This window comes from Lepidochelys kempii, chromosome 14 (genome assembly GCF_965140285.1).
Source record: "Lepidochelys kempii isolate rLepKem1 chromosome 14, rLepKem1.hap1, whole genome shotgun sequence".
NCBI lineage: Eukaryota > Metazoa > Chordata > Testudines > Cheloniidae > Lepidochelys > Lepidochelys kempii.
The window spans coordinates 27,236,166-27,258,793 of NC_136393.1; the positions used below are offsets into that span (position 1 = coordinate 27,236,166).

At 44.3% G+C, this 22,628-nt stretch overlaps 1 protein-coding gene across 1 annotated transcript in view; it reads left to right on the top strand.

Annotated features, from left to right (window-relative positions):
* The window catches only part of GSG1L2 (GSG1 like 2), a 70,283-nt gene that overhangs the window by 41,966 nt on the left and 5,689 nt on the right, over window positions 1-22,628 (top strand). The window contains exon 4 of the mRNA XM_073311544.1: window positions 13,378-13,489. Coding sequence (XP_073167645.1) covers window positions 13,378-13,489 — 112 coding nt within the window. The remainder of the gene's footprint in view (window positions 1-13,377; window positions 13,490-22,628) is intronic.

Consider the following 22,628-nt stretch of genomic DNA (forward strand, 5'->3'; position numbering starts at 1 on the left):
ACTGGTAAAGGTATTCTTGTGGAGTGGTAGCTATGCCACAGTTAAGGGTAGATACTTACATACATTTACAGTGAAAACAAGTAAACGTTTATTTAACAAAGTACAGAAATTCAAATGATAGTAAGTACAAGAGTATTGGAAACAAATGGTTACATAATATTGCTCGGGCATGTAGGAATGATATCAGGAGGGCCAAATCGCACCTGGAGCTGCAGCTAGCGAGAGATGTTAAGAGTAACAAGAAGGGTTTCTTCAGGTATGTGGGCAACAAGAAGAAAGCCAAGGAAAGTGTGGGCCCCTTACTGAATGAGGGAGGCAACCTAGTGACAGAGGATGTGGAAAAAGCTAATGTACTCAATGCTTTTTTTGCCTCTGTTTTCACTAACAAGGTCAGCTCCCAGACTGCTGCGCTGGGCATCACAAAATGGGGAAGAGATGGCCAGCCCTCTGTGGAGATAGAGGTGGTTAGGGACTATTTAGAAAAGCTGGACGTGCACAAGTCCATGGGGCCGGACGAGTTGCATCCGAGAGTGCTGAAGGAATTGGCAGCTGTGATTGCAGAGCCATTGGCCATTATCTTTGAAAACTCATGGCGAACCGGGGAAGTCCCGGATGACTGGAAAAAGGCTAATGTAGTGCCAATCTTTAAAAAAGGGAAGAAGGAGGATCCTGGGAACTACAGGCCAGTCAGCCTCACCTCAGTCCCTGGAAAAATCATGGAGCAGGTCCTCAAAGAATCAATCCTGAAGCACTTGCATGAGAGGAAAGTGATCAGGAACAGCCAGCATGGATTCACCAAGGGAAGGTCATGTCTGACTAATCTAATCGCCTTTTATGACGAGATTACTGGTTCTGTGGATGAAGGGAAAGCAGTGGATGTATTGTTTCTTGACTTTAGCAAAGCTTTTGACATGGTCTCCCACAGTATTCTTGTCAGCAAGTTAAGGAAGTATGGGCTGGATGAATGCACTATAAGGAGGGTAGAAAGCTGGCTAGATTGTCGGGCTCAACGGGTAGTGATCAATGTCTCCATGTCTAGTTGGCAGCCGGTATCAAGTGGAGTGCCCCAAGGGTCGGTCCTGGGGCCGGTTTTGTTCAATATCTTCATAAATGATCTGGAGGATGGTGTGGATTGCACTCTCAGCAAATTTGCGGATGATACTAAACTGGGAGGAGTGGTAGATACGCTGGAGGGGAGGGATAGGATACAGAAGGACCTAGACAAATTGGAGGATTTTGCCAAAAGAAATCTGATGAGGTTCAATAAGGATAAGTGCAGGGTCCTGCACTTAGGACGGAAGAACCCAATGCACAGCTACAGACTAGGGACCGAATGGCTAGGCAGCAGTTCTGCGGAAAAGGACCTAGGGGTGACAGTGGATGAGAAGCTGGATATGAGTCAGCAGTGTGCCCTTGTTGCCAAGAAGGCCAATGGCATTTTGGGATGTATAAGTAGGGGCATAGCGAGCAGATCGAGGGACGTGATCGTTCCCCTCTATTCGACATTGGTGAGGCCTCATCTGGAGTACTGTGTCCAGTTTTGGGCCCCACACTACAAGAAGGATGTGGATAAATTGGAGAGAGTCCAGCGAAGGGCAACAAAAATGATTAGGGGTCTGGAACACATGACTTATGAGGAGAGGCTGAGGGAACTGGGATTGTTTAGCCTGCAGAAGAGAAGAATGAGGGGGGATTTGATAGCTGCTTTCAACTACCTGAAAGGGGGTTCCAAAGAGGATGGCTCTAGACTGTTCTCAATGGTAGCAGATGACAGAACGAGGAGTAATGGTCTCAAGTTGCAGTGGGGGAGGTTTAGATTGGATATTAGGAAAAAAATTTTCACTAAGAGGGTGGTGAAACACTGGAATGCGTTACCTAGGGAGGTGGTAGAATCTCCTTCCTTCGAGGTTTTTAAGGTCAGGCTTGACAAAGCCCTGGCTGGGATGAGTTAACTGGGAATTGGTCCTGCTTCGGGCAGGGGGTTGGACTAGATGACCTTCTGGGGTCCCTTCCAATCCTGATATTCTATGATTCTATGATTCTATATCAAATAAAATCATAACATTCATTCTATGGCACAGTCTTATTTAACTAGATACTTTTCTGTCTCATAGAGCCTAGTCTCATAGCTGTGATCTTTTGTTCATGAGACAAACTTGCTGTCAGCTTGCCTCCTAGACGAAAGATTCAGGGTGTCTGTTTGCATGCCCAGGTATATCAGAAGAATCCATTGTCCTATTAAGAAACAGGATCCCCCCTTCTGGTTGTTTCTTCCTGTGGCTTTCCTCTGTTGTCAACATTGCAATCTCCTGATTAGCCTCAGGCCTGCTCAGGATGCCAATGGATGTGTATGATGAATGGACAGTGCCCATTACACAATGACCAGGGAGGGTCTGTTACCACCTGCCTGAAAGGAACATTCCTGAAATACGTCATCTCCTGGTTACCTGCCTTAAAAACATAAATTTCAATATGGACCCATAACTCCTTAAATAAGAACATAAGAACAGCCATACTGGGTCAGACCTAGGGTGACCAGATGTCCCAATTTTATAGGGACAGTCCTGATTTTGGGGTCTTTTTCTTATGTAGGCTTCTATTACCCCCCACCCGTCTCAATTTTTCACATTTGCTGCCTTATCACCCTAGTCAGACCAAAGGTCCATCTAGCCCAGTATCCTGTCTTCCAACTGTGGCCAATGCCAGGTGCCCCAGAGGGAATGAACAGAACAGGTAATCATTAAGTGATCCATTCCCTGTCGCTCATTCAGAGCTTCTGGTAAATACAGGCTAGGGACCCCATCCCTGCCCATCCTGGCTAATAGCCATTGATGGACCTATTCTCCATGACTTTATCTAGTTCTTTTTTGAACTCTGTTATAGTCTTGGCCTTCACAACATCCTCTGGCAAAGAGTTCCACAACTGACTGAGCGTTGTGTGAAGAAATACTTCCTTTTGTTTGTTTTAAACCTGCTGCCTATTAATTTCATTCGGTGACCCATAATCCTTGTGTTATGAGGAGTAAACACCACTTCCTTATTTACTTTCTCCATACCTGTCATGATTTTATAGATCTCTGTCATATCTCACTTAGCCATCTCTTTTCCAAGCTGAAAAGTCCCAGTCCTATTTTCTCCTCATATGAAAGCTGTTTCATACCCCTACTAATTTTTTTGCTCTTTTCTGAACCTTTTCCAATATGTCTTTTTTGAGATGAGGTGACCAAATCTACATGCAGTATTCAAAATGTGGGCATACCCTTGTGTGACAGGGTTGGGACTCACCACCGCAGTGCCTCCTGCTGTTCACTTAGCTCAGTTCATGCAGAGCACCCTCTGCTGGTGGTGTCCCGTCTGTCTCCCACCCTCGATTGGTGTCTCAACCCGCGTTGCTCCCAGCTTGCGGCGTCCTTTTCAGGACGCTGCCCTCCAGCAGTGCCCACTGCTCCGGTCCCACCCCCTTCCAAAGGTTTGGTGTTATCAGCAGTCCTTCTCTTCACCCCAGTCACAATGGCCAACCACACCCCAAAGTCTAACCTCTTTTGGCAGGAGTCTGGTGCAGACCGTGATGGCCACTCCTAACAGCCAGGTGGAAGTGCAAGGGGCAGGGGACCCAGACAATATGATATTTTCTGTTTTATCTGTCCCGTTTTTAATTATTCCCAACATTTTGTTTGCTTTTTTTACTGCCGCTGCACACTGAGTGGATGTTTTCAGAGGGGGAAAGGAGTCCAGGAGAGCTGGCTGGATTTTAAAGAAGCCTTATTGAGGATGCAGGAACAAACCATCCCCACGTGCAGAAAGAATAGCAAATATGGCAGGCGACCAGCTTGGCTTAACAGAGAAACCTTTGGTGAGCTTAAACACAAAAAGGAAGCTTACAAGAAGTGGAAACTTGGACAGATGACTAGGGAGGAGTATAAAAATATTGCTTGAGCATGCAGGGATGTAATCAGGAAGGCCAAAGCACAATTGGAGTTGCAGCAAGTAACGGATGTGAAGGGTAACAAGAAGGGTTTCAACAGATATGTTAGCAAGAAGAAGATAATGGAAAGTGTGGGACTCTTACTGAATGCGGGGGGCAACCTAGTGGCAGATGATGTGGAAAAAGCTTAAGTACTCAATGCTTTTTTTGCCTCTGTCTTCACAGACAAGGTCAGCTCCCAGAGTGCTGCACTGGGCAGCACAGTATGGGGAGGAGGTGAGCAGCCTTCAGTGGTGAAAGAACAGGTTAAGGACTATTTAGAAAAGCTGGACATGCATAAGTCCATGGGGCCAGATGCAATCCATCCGAGGGTGCTGAGGGAGTTGGCTGATGTGATTGCAAAGCCATTGGCCATTATCTTTGAAAACTTGTGATGATCGGGGAGGTCCCAGACAATTGGAAAAAGGCAAATATAGTGCCCATCTTTAAACAAGGGAAGAAGAAGAATCCAGGGAACTACAGACCAGTCAGCCTCATCTCTGTCCCTGGAAAAATCATGGAGCAGGTCTTCAAGGAATCCATTTTGAAGCACTTGGAGGAGAGGAAGGTGATGAAGACCAGTCAACATGGATTCACCAAGGGCAAGTCATGCCTGACCAACCTGATTGCCTTCTATGATGAGATAACTGGCTCTGTGGATATGGAAAAAGTGGTGGACATGATATATCTTGACTCTAGCAAAGCTTTTGGTACAGTCTCCCACAGTATTCTTGCCAGCAAGTTAAAAAAGTATGGATTAGATGAATGGACTATAAGGTGGATAGAAAGCTGGCTAGATCATCGGACTCAATGGGCAGAGATCAACGGCTCGATGTCTAGTTGGCAGCCAGTATCAAGAGGAGTACCCCTCTGTTCATGCTTCGGGGAGAGAGAGGAGGTGGGTCATAAAAGGGGTAAGCCGCTGAATTTACAAGTATGGCTTTTGGGGAGTGGCTAAGGCAGTACATAATTTTAAGCATCCCATGAATATGATTAATAATACAATTAATATGAATAACACTCCTATAACATGCGTAATATGACCAAGAAGCGAATGAGTGTCCATTAGGCCTGTCTGAAGGGCTCAGGCTACATCAGTCCAAGTACAAATAGCAGGCAGTTCAGTAGCTAGTTGGAAGGCATTCATTCTTTGAAGGGCCTGGGCTACCCAGACCTGCATTCAGCGTAGCTTGGCCTGGAGCTGCCTGAGCAACTGTGTCAAATGTCAAACTGTGTCAGACTAGGGACCGAATGGTTAGGCAGCAGTTCTGCAGAAAAGGACCAAGGGGTTACAGTGGACGAGAAGCTGGATATGAGTCAACAGTGTGCCCTTGTTGACAAGAAGGCTAACGGGCATTTTGGGCTGTATAAGTACGGGCATTATCAGCAGATAGAGGGACGTGATCGTTCCCCTCTATTCGACACTGGTGAAGCCTCATCTGGAGTACTGTGTCCAGTTTTGGGCCCCACACTACAAGAAGGATGTGGATAAATTGGAGAGAGTCCAGCGGAGGGCAACAAAAATGATTAGGGGACTGGAACACATGACTTATGAGGAGAGGCTGAGGGAACTGGGATTGTTTAGTCTGCGGAAGAGAAGAATGAGAGGGGATTTGATAGCTGCTTTCAACTACCTGAAAGGGGGTTCCAAAGGGGATGGATCTAGACTGTTCTCAGTTGTATCAGAGGACAGAACAAGGAGTAATGGTGTCAAGTTGCAGTGGGGAAGGTTTAGGTTGGATATTAGGAAAAACTTTTTCACTAGGAGGGTGGTGAAGCACTGGCATGTGTTACCTAGGGAGGTGGTGGAATCTCCTTCCTTAGAGGTTTTTAAGGTCAGGCTTGACAAAGTCCTGGCTGGGATGATTTAGCTGGCGATTGGTCCTGCTTTGAGCAGGGGGTTGGACTAGATGACCTCCTGAGGTTCCTTCCAACCCTGATATTCCATGATTCTATGATTCTATTAAATGATCCCAGTTTATCCAGGTGGGTTCCGGTACCACTATTGTTCAATTAATGGGTGTTGATGGGTGTCCGATCACATAAAGCTCTATACATTTCAGGATTAGTATACTTAATAATAGGAAAATAGCCATAATTTACAGTAACATTGTCAGCCCTGACCACTGTAATATAGTTCAAAATCCGGGCCACCACCGGAAGCACTGCTTCTTCTCCTTTGACAGGTTTAAAATCCTGTAACACCATTCTGGCAGTTGCAGCGAGCTGCCCCTACAGTGTTCATGTGCTTTGTCCATATCATGAGGCCATTGAATATTCACAGAGAAACAGGGTATTGTCCAAACCAGCTTGACCACTTGGTATGGAATTGGGTAATGCACTGGTTCGATTGGGGATTGGTCCTGCTTTGAGCAGGGGGTTGGACTAGATGACCTCCTGAGGTCCCTTCCAACACTGATATTCTATGATTCTATGATTGTCCACTGCAATGAGTTCCACAGTTCCATTCATGCACCAAAGTCCCAATGGCAGCACGTAGATGTGTGCAATTGTGCCAGATGCTGGTGCACATGTACTCCCAAGTGTTATATTACAGAATTGTGTACACTTCCAGCAGAACACTTCATACCCCATATACATTACACTCAATCGTCCACCCCTGCACAGGCCATTGGGTCTGCTCCTTCACAGCCATCGGGAAGGGGCACATTTAAACATTTTCTTTGGACAAACAATTACTTAACTGAATTATTGTTCATTTTACACCATTCCATTCTTCCTATTTATTCCCCAGTGGTTCCCAGTGAGCTCCTCCCTTTCTTATTATTCCCATAGGGCTCATGGGGACCACCTTAGTCGCCACCTTATTTCAAGGTACCACTGCAACTATTACTTAGGTGCTAGCCCCCCTAGTTGGGCATTTTGCATTTTTATACACACCTTCTTTCCCCCTTCCCAAGTTAGATTTTAAAGCCATACGTCCACCCATGTTACAAGGTTCCCTGTTCATTGAGTTAACTGCAGGTTCACCTTTTCCATCCTTTTTCATTCCATTGCAATTGCAGATAGTTGCTGTGCTAGTAATTCATTGATTTGTTGTTGAAGTTTTACATTTTGGCTTATTAATTACTTAGTTATCCAACGGTCCCCCAGATTTCATACACCCACCCCGTGGTTCCTACTTCCCATAGATCCCTTCTGCAGTGACAATATCATGTGTATCCCCTCATCCACCAATGAAATTGTTGCTTCAACCCTTCTATGTATGTGCTGCAGTTGGGGTGTACCTGGTCCACCCACCATTCTCTGGGGTGTACCACCCATTCATGTAATGGACTGAAAGGACACATTGATGAGCTCTGGTTGCAGCTGCTCCCACAGGGCTCCCACACGTTTGCCCATAAAGAAGTATTTCCAGCTCCAGGCTGTGGCCAGCTTAAATCAGGATCCTTCCATTTTGGCATCCATATTACCTGTAGGGTTACATTCTGCAAAGCAGTTAAATTGTCATATTCTCAATGTCCCAGGGGAGACTTCATACCCAGTCTGGTATATACATAACTTCATGCCTAAGAATTGTCCTCTAGGGAGATACCATTATGATTACCCAGGGTAACACCACACCCCAGTTGTGGAACCCCATAATCCAAACACCCCAGGAGGTCAGAGAGTTATATATTGGGGGGCCCTCCGTGACAAACCACATGTCCAGATGACTGTTTCCCACTGTCATTCATCATGACACATCCTAAGGAATACCATGCAATATTTTCTGATAAATTTGATATTATCCACCAGGTTAGGATCCCCCCCCCCCCACCTCCAAATCATACAGCACATACCGACATTGCCAAATTCCCATGGGGGATTAGTAGTACAGTTTTCCACAGGTAAATCCTTAAAGTTCTTATCTGCTTCATTACCACCACTTGAGGGGGGGTGGGGTGGTATAACAATTCACGTGTTTCCTCCCTTTGCCACTTCACATTGCTGGATTTTGGTATATAATAGCAAGAATAGCAGCAATAATTGTTCTATTTCAGGTCAGGGTGTCCTTATTTTTCCTTTGTGGGTCCACCTGTAAGATGCATGCAACAGAATTTATTTATCCCCATTTTTAACCTCCATTTTGTGCCTTTTTATTTGCACTTGATTTTTTAGTTTGAGTAGACCGTGCTTCCCAGGCAGGTCATACCATGCGTTGACCTTTGCTTTTATATGCGTTAACCCTTCTTGTACAATATCCACCAAAATAACGGTAATAACAAGAGAAACACACAACACAATCTTCATCACAGCAGGAGACCCACAGTGCTCTGGGTTACTTTTCCGCTGGTGCCAGCTTGCTTGTAGAGTGTCTGAAAAACAAAAGAAACATTTCCCAGCCCCCTGGGTGGGGACAGATTATTGCCTAAAAATACCTTTTCCTTTTACAAATTTTGCTGACTGCAAGAAAAACAGAAGAATTACTTTTATACTTTTTTTGTTTTGTTCTATAGGCAGGCTAGTGAATTATTCCACTGTTTATTTATGAAATTTATGAGGTTGTGTACCTCAGTTTCCCCTCTTATTTACAGGCTTGACTTGTTTTCCCACCTCCCTTTCCTGGAGGGCCATAATCTGAGTATTCTCGCTTACAAGTAGCTTGTTTGCTGACTAGGTATATTTATTACTTTCAGCTCCTTTGTGCTGCCATTTATGGGCAGTTCTTTCCTTCCCCCATCAGCTAGGTAATTTGCATCCCCACAGATGCTTTCTGGCTTGCTTTTGGACCAAAAGCTATTAGCAGCTCAAAGACTCTGTTTTAAAAGGGAAGCAATTAACTTTTACCAGAGTTCTGATTACTTTTCACTTTTAACTTCTGCTTCTAAAACACACAGCCACCTGAAAAAGAAAACACAACCTATTGTGGCTCCTTTTGGAGCCCCAATAGGATTTAATTACATATAGCATGTTTTGTTTGCATTTTTTTTTACGCCTTCTACAATATACACTGCACATGTTGTGGGAAAATGCACACTCCCTTCACATTTCAACTCTACAACATTATATTAGCCACATCAACTTTCACACAAGGTGTAACTGCCTCCCCCCTGCCCACAGAGTTCTCATGCACTTGCATTGGGTTCAGTTCACTCTATTGAGTCCTAGTTTCAGGGTTTGCTGGTATTCAGTGAATGGCATGGATACATTTATTTAATCCTTTATTTTCAGAGGCTTTTTAAGTTTGATCAGTTTCAAGAGTTGTATTTCATTATTTGTCTCCACTGTGAATTGGGATCCCCCATTTTAAGCAATTTCTCTTCATAGCCCAAAGTTATACTCTGGTTTATATCTTTTAACATTTCTCCTTCCTCGTGCCAGAGAATTCCTATTAGTTCTAGAGTGCAATAATTATTTACAATGAAAACCAACAAAATTTGGAGGACGTGCACCATACATCCTTTGATTATACATAAAAATTTCACATTCTTTAGGACTTGCAATAGAAGAAGAGATATCTTCCACATATAGAAGGATATTAATATGTCTCAAGGTAAATAAACCTGCAGATTCTAATTTAGGATGAAAACATGTAGCTTGGAGTTCTTTTGGAGTTCTTTTTAGCTAGGCTGGATGGGAGAAAGGTTTATACAGATGCAGATTATGACTGAGTCTTGCCTAGGTGATTAACAATACCCTCATTTAAGTTTCAATAGTTGGGGTTGCTTGGCTGATCTGTGGGACCTTAGACACAGTGTCTGACATGATGTGAAACATGTTCTTATTGTCTGCATAGGTGGATCCTATTTTGGGATAAACAGAGATGGGATATGTTTTCTAATTTTTGAGGACCAGAAGGAATCATTACTTATTAATCATCCAAATCATATCTGTCCCATATATCCCTTACAAGTGGTGTATCCGTAGTTTAGGGTATTCTGGCGGAGCAGTAGCTGTGCCATGGTTCAGGGTATTTTTGGAAATCAGCCAGGAGTAAGGCAGTAAGTGAAAAGTTGCCAATATTCAACATTTTAATGAATGCATCATTTATATAAAATACATTGATATACACAAATTTAAAAATATGACTTGACAAGTGATTGCTCAAAGATCTGAGAATAAAGTGAATATTTGAAATGGAAAGGGGACAGAGTTGATAACCAAGCAAGAGCGTATTCCATATATACAACTAACTTTATAAGAACTTTAAGGTAGCAAAGCAGAAGCCAGTGAGGGCCATTTTTTAAAAAGGTATGAGGTACTGACAGGCCCATACCACCTTGTAGCCAGCAGCCCTGCTGTTAAGGCACTCACCTGCAATGTGGGGGACCAGGCTTCAAGTCACTGCTCTTACTGGTTTGGAGCAGAGACTTGTATCTACATCACTAGACTGTCAGGGGAGCAATCTGACTGCTAGGCTGTAGACATTCTGGGATTGGGCTTTCTAAATCTTTCCTGTTGGAGCTGTTCCTCTGTGAACAAACAATTATTCAGTAGATCAGGGACTTGCACTTAGATCTCCCACATCCCACTACTGGGCTATAAAATCAGTCTGCTGCTCACTCCATGACTATTGAAGTGTTTACACAATGTGGAATATCTCCTACAGGTGAGGACAGAAATTCACCCCATAATAGCCCATACATAGGTGGATGGAGATCTGGGTTCAAATCTGGAAGAACAGGAACCTGAACTTAGATTTTCTACATGCCAGCTGAGTGCCCTAACCACAAGGCCAGGACACACACTTGTCTTTTGTGACAGCTATCAGGTCCTAGGTGTACTCTGAGACCATCTATGGGCTCATGCTCTACAGGTGAGATAATTGAAAACCTAGTTTGAGAATCCCACTTCAGGGCCTGTGGGGCTTCACCTTAAGTGAGGGCTCCCAGAAGCTCATTACCCACGGGCCTAATCACCTACTGTTATTATTGCCCTGGTCAGGGTGAAATTTGCCCTGTGCAGTGGGCCTGACCATGTCCCTTTGATGGTTGTTTACCAGATACAGACTGGAACTCCTTTCAAAAGTCCAATGTCATCAATCCTCCATTGAGTTCTTCCATTTTTCTCACAAGGCCTATCAAGTGGCAAGTTGCTCTAAGTTTTGCTGTCTCTCCAGCTCAGAATGCTTTGCTCTCTATAGCTGTGGCTAGAGTTAAAGCTCTCTTCAATTGTACCTGCTGGGCAAGGTTTTTACCTGTTAATACAATAACAAGCCTGTTTCTGATATTTTAAGTTTTGCATTCCCAAAATTACAATTTTCAGTCAAGATATGCAGAGCTTTTATAAAGCATTCAACATTTTCTCCTGGATCTTGAATTCTCTGGTGGAAGCAGAGAATAAATCACATTTCTCTAAGGTATAAAATATGCATCAACCACAGCCAGAACACTTTCATAGTCATCTTTGTGATTGTCTTCAGTAAAATCAAAGGATTTAAAGATACACTCTTCTTGTTTCCCCATAGCATAAATTAAAGAAGATACCTGTATATCTCCAGTTTCTTTGTGGAGCTTGTTTCCAGTTCAAAATCTTACAAAAGACTGCCCTCAGTCCATCCATTGTGACGGTTTGTCAAAGCTCAAATTCTCTGGGGCATTGAAGCATGGCATGTTGATAAGATCCTGCAACCTTTGTTGCTTTGTTTCTTCTGTCTGCAACCTTTGTAGGTGGTGTTCTTGCTTCTGTTCTCCTCCGACTCTAGTTTACTTCTGACACTATGTCATGCTCCTGTACGAGATATGGAATGGCTACAGTTCTTGTTTCTGAGCAAGACACATACCACACATGTTCATCCTAAGAGCCTTCAATGAACTGCCTGGTACAGCTGAGATTAGCTTAAATAAGATATTCTACACCGAGTGCCATGTAGTGGCTGAACAGTACACTACAGTTTAGCATTCCATTACAATCATGCACATTCTAGGGAGAGTGGTCGCTTTGGATGAGCTATTACCAGCAGGAGAGTGAGTTTGTGTGTGTGGTTTTTGGAGGGGGGTGGGGGGTGAGAAAACCTGGATTTGTGCTGGAAATGGCCCACCTTGATTATCATACACATTTTAAAGAGAGTGGTCACTTTGGATGGGCTATTACCAGCAGGAGAGTGAGTTTGTGTGTGTGTGTGTGGGGGGGGGTGAGAAAACCTGGATTTGTGCTGGAAATGGCCCAACTTGATGATCACTTTAGATAAGCTATTACCAGCAGGAGAGTGGGGTGGGAGGAGGTATTGTTTCATGGTCTCTGTGTATATAATGTCTTCTGCAGTTTCCACAGTATGCATCCGATGAAGTGAGCTGTAGCTCACGAAAGCTCATGCTCAAATAAATTGGTTAGTCTCTAAGGTGCCACAAGTACTCCTTTTCTTTTTACCTTTAAAATAAGAGTTAAGTGGGGCTGAGGTGGGACATTGACTTTGTGCTCACACCATCCCTTGCAGAATGACCTGGAAATGTTAACCATCATCTTATTTGTCACCATCACCTTCCCCCTCATCATTGGTGGTCATCATTCTGACACCTCTCAGAGGCTCTCTCTCTCTCTCTCTTTACTGTCCATAGGCTGGGATGCAACTTTTATAAAATGTTATGCTGATGCCACTATGTTTGATGCATATTCAGTAGGTTTTCCCCCCTTTTCCTTATTTGTATTTCCTCCCCTTACTAACATTGGAGTATCCTTCTCCTATAGGTTAGTACATCAATTATCTCAACTTATTATCATATACGTTATTTCAGTGCCATGGCCCTCTTGTGGTTAGGTATCTGCAGATGTAGCTCATGTACCTGTTATTGTTATGTACACCAATTCATTGCCTTGACACTCTTGTGGTTGGACTTATGTTCCTGTGGTCTGAAATTCCCCTTAAACATTCTAATTTCAGCTCCCCAATACTTGGGGTTTTCCATTGGGCCATTTGTCTGTGCCAAATTTCATAGGCCTCAAGCTTTATGCTAAAACTGCTGAAGCTAATGTCTTACAGGATACAGGCCTATAGGTTCCTTGCATTACAGCTGAATATAATGAAGGCAAGCTAGCCCTATGAGCTACACTACTCTCGATGAATTTCATATAAGGTTTTCAAAGCAGCTTAAAGGAGTAAGGCACTCCACTGCCACTGAAATTCAGTATGGTTTGTACACTTTAACTTCCTTAAATACCTTTTAAATATCCCATCCTCATTCCCCAGTGTACAGCGAAGTTTGCATGGTGCTGTAGAGGTGACCGTAACAACTCAGTCCCTAATAGAAGGGGCTTCCCATGTATGAGTTGCTAGTTTGTGGAGCAGCACAAGCAGGGTGGTGGGTGTTCCATTCCCTTTACAAAGTAAAGTATTTTTTCAGCTATTTTTAGACCTTTAAATACTTCACAAAACATTCTCCATATTCAGGAATAATCTCTTATAAAGTGCCAGAAACAGTTTTTGCATGTGTTTATTTTTTAATATATCTTACAAAGTTATATTTTTCTAGGTCTCTTTGGCATGGTCGCACACATGATGTACACAACTGTATTTCAAATGACCGTCAACCTTGGTCCAGAAGACTGGAGACCACAGATGTGGGATTATGGCTGGTCCTATTGGTAATTTTTGCACTAAAATATCTAACTGTTTCATTAACATTTAAATTGCTCTCTCTGCCATCCTTGTCCTCCAGTAACAACTAATGGCTCTGATTTGAGCTTTCCATTGAGGGTCTAATACAACAACCAACTTCTTTATTTGAAATTTCTGTAGTCTTGTCTAATGGTATAAGGTCCCATAGTTCCAGGACAGCTAGTATCAGCACTACCCAGGGCATGCAGGTGCCATGGCTCCCACTCCATCACCCACCCCCTAGCCAATCCCCCCTGTTCCCTGTCCCCTGACTGCCCCCTGGGACTCCCTGACCCTTACTCAACACCCCCCCCCACCCGCCCCCTTACCATCAGGAGCTCGCAGCCCCAGATGGAGCCAGCCACAGTGCTGCGCTGCCAGGCAGGAGTGGTGGGCCAGAGCGCTGGCGGCATGGCGAGCTGAGGCTGCGGGGGAGGGGGGACAGGAGGGGACGGGTCTGGGGCTAGCCTCCCCGTCTGGGAGCTCAAGGGCCGGGCAGGACGGTTCTGCGGGCCAGATGTGGCCTGCGGGGCATAGTTTGCCCACCTCTGCTATAGAGTCATTTTCATTCTCTGTAGACCAATGGATATTCATTAAAATGGGAACAGCTGCCATAGGAGAGACTGAGACCTACCTCAGAATAGTATGTTGCCCACTAGTTAAGATGCTCTGTTGGGATGAGGGATGTGAGTTCAACTCCCTGGTTCGGAATGGGGATTCGAACCTAGTTCACTCACATTCTAGGCAAGTGCAGTAATCACTGGACTGCAGGTTATAAAGACATATCTGCATTTCTGGCCTGGAAAAACTTTTCCTCGGCTGTCACTAATTAAGTCAAATTTGTGAATAGTTTTGGGTCAATTGAAACTGCTGTGGTAAACCCAGGACAAACAGCTACAAAAGGGCGGTAGTAATTAGTCCCAGGGGATTAAAAGGCCCCTCCCTATCCACTGAGGAGAGAGAACCACTGGGCAATAAGGTTCAGCTGGAAAAGGGGTTGCTAGGGAACCAATTAGGTTCAGCTGACTCCAACTACTTGGGACCTTTTCAAACCCTCCCCTGGGTGGTAGGAGGGGGAGAGTGAGGGCGTAGGGAAGCTGCTAGTAGGCTGTTTGTAGCAAGACACCAAACCTTCCCAGTAGGAAGGCTGCACTCGCTCCCCAGAAGGGAAGGAAAACAAGCACAAGGGACTGACTGAGGAGAGGAGTAACAGGACCGTGTGCCACCTATAAGGATTTGCCTTGCCCCAAATCACAGTCTCCAAGGCTGAAAAGGACTGAGCCTACTGAGGTGAACGAGGTATTTTGCCACACTGCATTTTGGGTGAATCAACTATTTAATAATATTCATAGATTCCAAAGCCAGAAGGGACCATTGTGGTCATCTAGTCTGTCCTTTTGCATAACTCAGGCCAGAGAACTGCCCCCAAATAATTCCTAAAGCAGATCTTTTAGAAAAACATGATTCTTGATTTTAAAATTGTTAGTGATGGAGAGTCCACCAGGACCCTTGATAAATTGTTCCTGTGATTAGCTACCCTCACTGTTAAAAAATGTATGCCTTATTTCCAGTCAGAATTTGTCTCACTTCAGCTTCTATCCCTTGGAAAATGTTATACATTTCTCTGCTAGACTGAAGAGCCCATTATTAAATATTTGTTCCCCATGTAGGAACTTATTGACTGTCATCAAGCACCCCTTAACCTCCTTTTTTTAAAATTTAAATAGACTCAAAGAGCTCAATCTATCACTGTAATGCATGTTTTCTAGTCCAGTAACCATTCTCTTCTTTGAACCCTGTACAATTTATCAACATCCTTCTTGAATTGTGGGCATCAGAATTGGACACAGTATGCCAGCAGTGCCAAATACGGAGGTGAATTTGCTCCTCCTTGAGATTCCATAGTTATGCATCCCAAAATTGTATCAGCTGTTTTCGTCATAGCATCGCACTGGGAGCTCATGTTTAGCTGATTATCCACCATGACCCCCAAATCTTTTTTTGAGTCACAGCTTCCCAGGGCAGACTCCCCCATCCTGTACGTATGGCCTAAATTCTTTGTTCTCAGACCTATACATTTACATTTTGCCATATTAAAATTGTTTGCTTGTGACCAGTTTATCAAGCGATCCAGATTGCTGTGTATCAGTGACCTGTCTTCTTCATTATTTACCACTCCTCCAATTTTTGTGTCATCTGTAAACTTTATCAATGATGATTTGTTTTCTTCCAGACCCTTGATAAAAATGTTAGAGTGTAGAGCCAAGTACCAATCTAGCAGGACTCCACTGGAAACAGACCTGCTCACTGATGACTCCTCATTACAATTACATCTTGTGATCCATCAGTGAGCTCGGTTTTAATCCATTTAATGTGTGTCATGTTAATTTTATGTCATTCTAGTTTTTTCGTCAAGATGTTGTTTGGTACCAAGTCAAATGCCTTACAACCGTCTAAGTATATTACCTTTATCAACCAAACTTGTAATCTCATCAAAAAAAGATATTCCGTTGGTTTGACAGGATCTATCTTCCATAAACCCAAGTTGATTGGCATTAATTACATTACCCACATTTAGTTCTTTATTAATTGAGTCCTGTGTGAGCCACTCCATTATTTTACCAGGGATTGATGACAGGCTGATAGGCTATAATTTTCCCATTTACCCTTTTTAAATATTGCCACAACATTCACTTTCTTCCAATCTTCTGTTAAGTTAAGTCCCAAGCAGACTGCAAAGAGCTACAAAAGGATCTCACAAAACTGGGTGATTGGACAACAAAATGGCAGATGAAATTAAATGTTGATAAATGCAAAGTGTGGCAAATGGCTGATGCTACTGGGATGGGTCCTGTGCTTTTTCTTGGTGTGGTGGGTCAGGGCGCCACCCCTTATCCCTATTCTTGGGCATTGTGGGCTCCACTAGTGCCCCGGTGGGAGAGAGAGGGGAACGGAGAAGGGACCCAGGTCCACTCTCCTACTCTGAGTCCCAGCCCCTTCAGCTTTGCGGGCTGCTTACCCTCTCTCCCCTTGGGTAGGGTTTCCCTCAGTCCTCTGTGCCTGGGGAGTCCCTCTGCTCTGCTTGGGCAGGGTTTCCCTTCCCCTGGCAATCTGGTTCTCTGGCTAACAGCAGTACTCCTCCAAACTCTGGTCAGCTCTCCTTCCTTCTCTCTGTCTGATGGAAGAAGACAGAGTCTTCACGCTGAGTTTGTCAGCAACGAGTCAGAGACAATTTATTCATGCAATTGCAGGGAAGACAGCAATTGGACAGAGTGTCTGTCCTTAGGCAAATCTTCAAAGTACAAACAATATAAAACATTATTTATTCCCTTTCATTACATATAGCTATGTCCTGTTTATACATTTTTTCTTCCCATTATCTTAGTCAACATTGCATTCCATTCTTATCTTAAAGCAAGGTCCCTTGTAGTTTTCCTATTCGCCTCGCACAAACCTCGCTTCTACAAATCTTGTGTTATTAGGGTTAAGGTTGGCCTGTTTCTTGCTCTGTCTCTTAACCAAACTAAAATAACTGCACACAAATCCTCTTTTCCCTTTCACACTTCCACAATCTATTTAACCTGTAGTAATGTTTCCCTCGTCCACAGGGAACAAGATCATCCTAGGGCTTCTGCCCACCTACTTCCCAGCTAACTTCCCAGCACCCAATCAGTCAATTCTCCTGCTGCTCTCTGGCCCTGCTGTATCACAAAAGTAATGCACATTGGAAAACATAATGCCAACTATATGTATAAAATGATGGGGTCTCAATTAGCTGTTACCACTCAAGAAAGAGATCTTAGAGTCACTATGGATAGTTCTCTGAAAACATCCACTAAATGTGCAGTGGCAGTCAAAAAAGCTAACAGAATGTTGGGCATCATTAAGAAAGGGACAGATAATAAGGCAGAAACTATCATATTGCCTCTACATAAATACATGGTATGCACACATCTTGAATACTGCGTGCAGATTTGGTTGCCCCATGAAGAAGAAAGAAGAAAGCCAAGGAATGTGTGGGCCCCTTACTGAATGAGGGAGGCAACCTAGTGACAGAGGATGTGGAAAAAGCTAATGTACTCAATGCTTTTTTTGCCTCTGTTTTCACTAACAAGGTCAGCTCCCAGACTGCTGTGCTGGGCATCACAAAATGGGGAAGAGATGGCCAGCCCTCTGTGGAGATAGAGGTGGTTAGGGACTATTTAGAAAAGCTGGACGTGCACAATTCCATGGGGCTGGATGAGTTGCATCCGAGAGTGCTGAAGGAATTGGCGGCTGTGATTGCAGAGCCATTGGCCATTATCTTTGAAAACTCGTGGCGAACGGGGGAAGTCCCGGATGACTGGAAAAAGGCTAATGTAGTGCCAATCTTTAAAAAAGGGAAGAAGGAGGATCCTGGGAACTACAGGCCAGTCAGCCTCACCTCAGTCCCTGGAAAAATCATGGAGCAGGTCCTCAAAGAATCAATCCTGAAGCACTTGCATGAGAGGAAAGTGATCAGGAACAGCCAGCATGGATTCACCAAGGGAAGGTCATGCCTGACTAATCTAATCACCTTTTATGATGAGATTACTGGTTCTGTGGATGAAGGGAAAGCAGTGGATGTATTGTTTCTTGACTTTAGCAAAGCTTTTGACACGGTCTCCCACAGTATTCTTGTCAGCAAGTTAAGGAAGTATGGGCTGGATGAATGCACTATAAGGTGGGTAGAAAGCTGGCTAGATTGTCGGGCTCAACGGGTAGTGATCAATGTCTCCATGTCTAGTTGGCAGCCGGTATCAAGTGGAGTGCCCCAAGGGTTGGTCCTGGGGCCGGTTTTGTTCAATATCTTCATAAATGATCTGGAGGATGGTGTGGATTGCACTCTCAGCAAATTTGCGGATGATACTAAACTGGGAGGAGTGGTAGATACGCTGGAGGGGAGGGATAGGATACAGAAGGACCTAGACAAATTGGAGGATTGGGCCAAAAGAAATCTGATGAGGTTCAATAAGGATAAGTGCAGGGTCCTGCACTTAGGATGGAAGAACCCAATGCACAGCTACAGACTAGGGACCGAATGGCTAGGCAGCAGTTCTGCGGAAAAGGACCTAGGGGTGACAGTGGACAAGAAGCTGGATATGAGTCAGCAGTGTGCCCTTGTTGCCAAGAAGGCCAATGGCATTTTGGGATGTATAAGTAGGGGCATAGCGAGCAGATCGAGGGACGTGATCGTTCCCCTCTATTCGACATTGGTGAGGCCTCATCTGGAGTACTGTGTCCAGTTTTGGGCCCCACACTTCAAGAAGGATGTGGATAAATTGGAGAGAGTCCAGCGAAGGGCAACAAAAATGATTAGGGGACTGGAACACATGACTTATGAGGAGAGGCTGAGGGAGCTGGGATTGTTTAGCCTGTAGAAGAGAAGAATGAGGGGGGATTTGATAGCTGCTTTCAACTACCTGAAAGGGGGTTCCAAAGAGGATGGCTCTAGACTGTTCTCAATGGTAGCAGATGACAGAACGAGGAGTAATGGTCTCAAGTTGCAGTAGGGGAGGTTTAGATTGGACATTAGGAAAAACTTTTTCACTAAGAGGGTGGTGAAACACTGGAATGCGTTACCTAGGAAGGTGGTAGAATCTCCTTCCTTCGAGGTTTTTAAGGTCTGGCTTGACAAAGCCCTGGCTGGGATGATTTAACTGGGAATTGGTCCTGCTTTGAGCAGGGGGTTGGACTAGATGACCTTCTGGGGTCCCTTCCAACCCTGATATTCTATGATTCTATGATCTCAAAAAAGATATATTGGAATTGAAAAAGGTTCAGAAAAGGGCAACAAAAATTGTTAGGGGTATGGCATGGCTTCCATATGAGGAGTGATTAATAAGACTAGAACTTTTCATCTTGGAAAAGAGCTGACTAAGGGGGGATATGATAGAGATCTATAAATTCTTGAGAATTTGTTCACTCATTTTGAACTCTGGGTGTTTCTGTACCATCCTCTTAGGCCAGGAATGTGCTTACGTGGTATTAGCTAACACCTGGTGCATTGCTATTCTGCCAAGGCCAGGCCTACTCTGGTTCACAGCGTTTGGTTCACACTGTTAGTTATGCCTAAGGCTCTAGCAAGGCCTACATACGACGTATTGAAAATCAGTATTAAAAGTCCGATAAGCTCCTCAGCTAGCTCTTTTAACAGTTTCAATGAAAGTTATCTGCACCTGCTGATTTTAAAATGTCTGCCTCTTGTAGCTTCTGCTTAACATCCTCCAGAGACACTAGTGGAATGGAAAGAGTGTTATCATGTGATATAGCTACATCATCTGTTTTTTCCCCCAAATACAGAACAGAAATATTAATTGAATACCTCTGCCATTTCTGCATTATTATTGATAATTCTACCATTTCCATCTAGTAATGAACCAATATCATTGTCAGGATTCTTTTTGTTCCTAATATATTGAACAAATGCCTTCTTATTGTCCTTAACTCTGCTGGCAATACATTTCTTTCTTTTTTTTTTTTGTCTCTTTGCATCCCTTATCAATTTTCTACAATTCCTAGCTCCTGATTTATATTTTATATTCATTGCTATCAACTTCCCCTGTCTTCCATTTGTTTTATATATTTATAATACACACACTTTTTTTTTATTGCTACCTTCACTTCCCCTCCAAACCAGGTTTGTTTTTTAATCAGCATGGCATTTTTCCTCAGTTGTGGGTTTGTGGCTTTTTTGATATCTAGTCAGGAGTTCTTAATGATTCCCAATTAACATTCACATTTTTCTGATTTAAATTAGTCTTCCCAGCTGTTTTGGCTCATAATAGTTTTTAGCTTTATGAAATTGGTTCTATTAAAGCATCAAGTGTGCATATATATTACTGGGCTGGACTTCATTCTGCTTGTACATTATAAATCTGATCAAGTCATGATCACTTGTACCTAGACTACCATTAATTTTAAGTGATCAATTTTTCTTTATCTGTTAAAACAAGATCTAATAAAAAATTCCTCCATGCTGGCTGCAATGCTCTTTGAGTCAGGAAATTGTCATTTACATTGTGTGAAAATCTGCTTTCAACTCTTCTCACAGCTGCAACTGAAGTCAATGGGAGCTGTGCTTTGAAAGCATAAAGTGCTATATACTTTGAAACTTCAGGTCTCGGGTGTCTAAGATTTGGGGACCCAAAATTAATGGATACCTTTGACCTTAATTTCTCTGTGCCTGAGCTCTCCATGTGTAAAACAGGGATAACAATGCCATTTCACCTCTCAGGGGTGTTGGGAAAATAATTTCATTAATATAGTTGAAGTTCTCAGATACTGTAGTGATGAGCACCATTGAAAAGCCCATGAAGAAATTAGAATTGTGTATTCAGAGTGGGGTATGGTTAGTGTGCAGTAAATAAACCTGGGGGCCACAAGTTGAACAATGAGGATGAAACAAAATATTGAGTAGCTGCAGTCTATCCTGTGCACTGAATTCATAGATTTTTAAAGCCAGGAAGACCATTAGATCATTTTGCCTGACCTCCTGTATATCACAGACTGTTCAATTCCACACAATTACCCATCTACGGAGCCCAGTCATGTGTGTTTCACTACAGCATATCTTCCAGAAAGGCATCCAGTCTTGACTTGAAGACATCAAGAGATGGAAAATCTACCACTTCCCTTGATAGTGTGATCCATTTGGTAATCACACTAACTTTTAAAACTCTGACTTATTTCCAATTTGAATTTGTCTGCCTTTAGCTTCCTGCCATTGGTTCTTGTTTGTCTTTCTCTGCTAAATTAAAAAGCCCTCTAGTACCTGGTATTTTCTCCCCATGAAGATACTTAGAGCTAGATCTGCATAGGGACTTAGGTGCCTAACAATCACTTTAGGCACTTAAGTCCAACATTTTGGTGCCATTGAATCCTTCAAAACTCCCACTTAGCTGCCACCGAACTTATAAGTGACTAAGTTCCACCAGCAGGCATGAGCAAAACCAAATCCTGATGCCCCAAAGCTGCTTAGCACCTTTGCTTACACCTAAACCCGAGTTAGTGGGATGCTCAAGCTATACAGTCCCCTGCCTATCTCATGTTCAGGGCCTATCCAGCAGGCATTTTAAGAGCACTCTTACCAAACTGGGCCTCACACAAAGAACAGCTAGATGATGATGTTTGGGGATTGTGTGTGTGTACCCAATAAGCCAGTGGATAGGGAACTCCATTGGGGGGCATGTTCTGAACTTGGGTCTCTCACATCCCAGGCGACTACCCTAATCTCTGGGCTGTTGGCTATAATGGGTCGGAATCTCTTGTTCACTCATTCTCTCCTCTTTCCCCCTTCACAGCCCCAACAGACAGTTCACAGCTTTGAATCCCAAGCAGAGAGTGATACCTCTCTCCAGCCCACAATTAGGTGCCTAGCTACCTTTGAAGCGTGGGGCTTAGGACACACCCCTCACAGTGGAATTTCCTATTGGCTAGAATAGGTGGCTCCCTGCTCAGTGTGCTAGCTTTTGTGGCTCCCATTTTTAGGCACCTAACTCTCCCCATGTGTAGGAAGCCTGGCGGCAGGTATAAGGGGCTTGGGGAGATGAAATCTCTCCAAACAGGGCAAGAAATGCCAGTTGTGGTGCACCTCCCTTTGGAGGCGTGCCAGCCTGCCACCTTTCTGTTGTTGCTGCTGGAAGCTCCTCAGAAGTGGGGGGGCCACTGGTGCCCGGAGAGCGACCCCGCCCCCACTCTGCCCCAGAGCTCCGCTCCCGCTAGGTCTCCTTCCCCGAGTCCCAGCTCGCTCCTCTCCACCCGCTGCTCGCCCTTAAGGCAGGAGGGGGCAGAAAGGAGTGAGTGGTGGGGGGCTTGGGGGATGGGGCGGAGAGGCACGAACGGTGGGTGGGAGGGCCCTGGGAGAGGGGGTGGATAGGAGAAGGCAAGGGGACCTCTGTGGAGGGGGCAGAAAGGAGCAGATGGGGGGCTTGGGGAAGGGGGCAGAGAGGAGAGAGCGGAAGGTGGGGGTCCTTGGGGAGGAGGCAGAGAGGAGCAAGCAGTGGGCAGGGGGAGGGGGCAGAGAGGATTGAGCAGCAGGCAGAGAGTCCTCGGGGAGAAGTGGTGGAGTGGGGTCATAGCTTCAGGGGAAGAGGCCAAGTGGTGGCA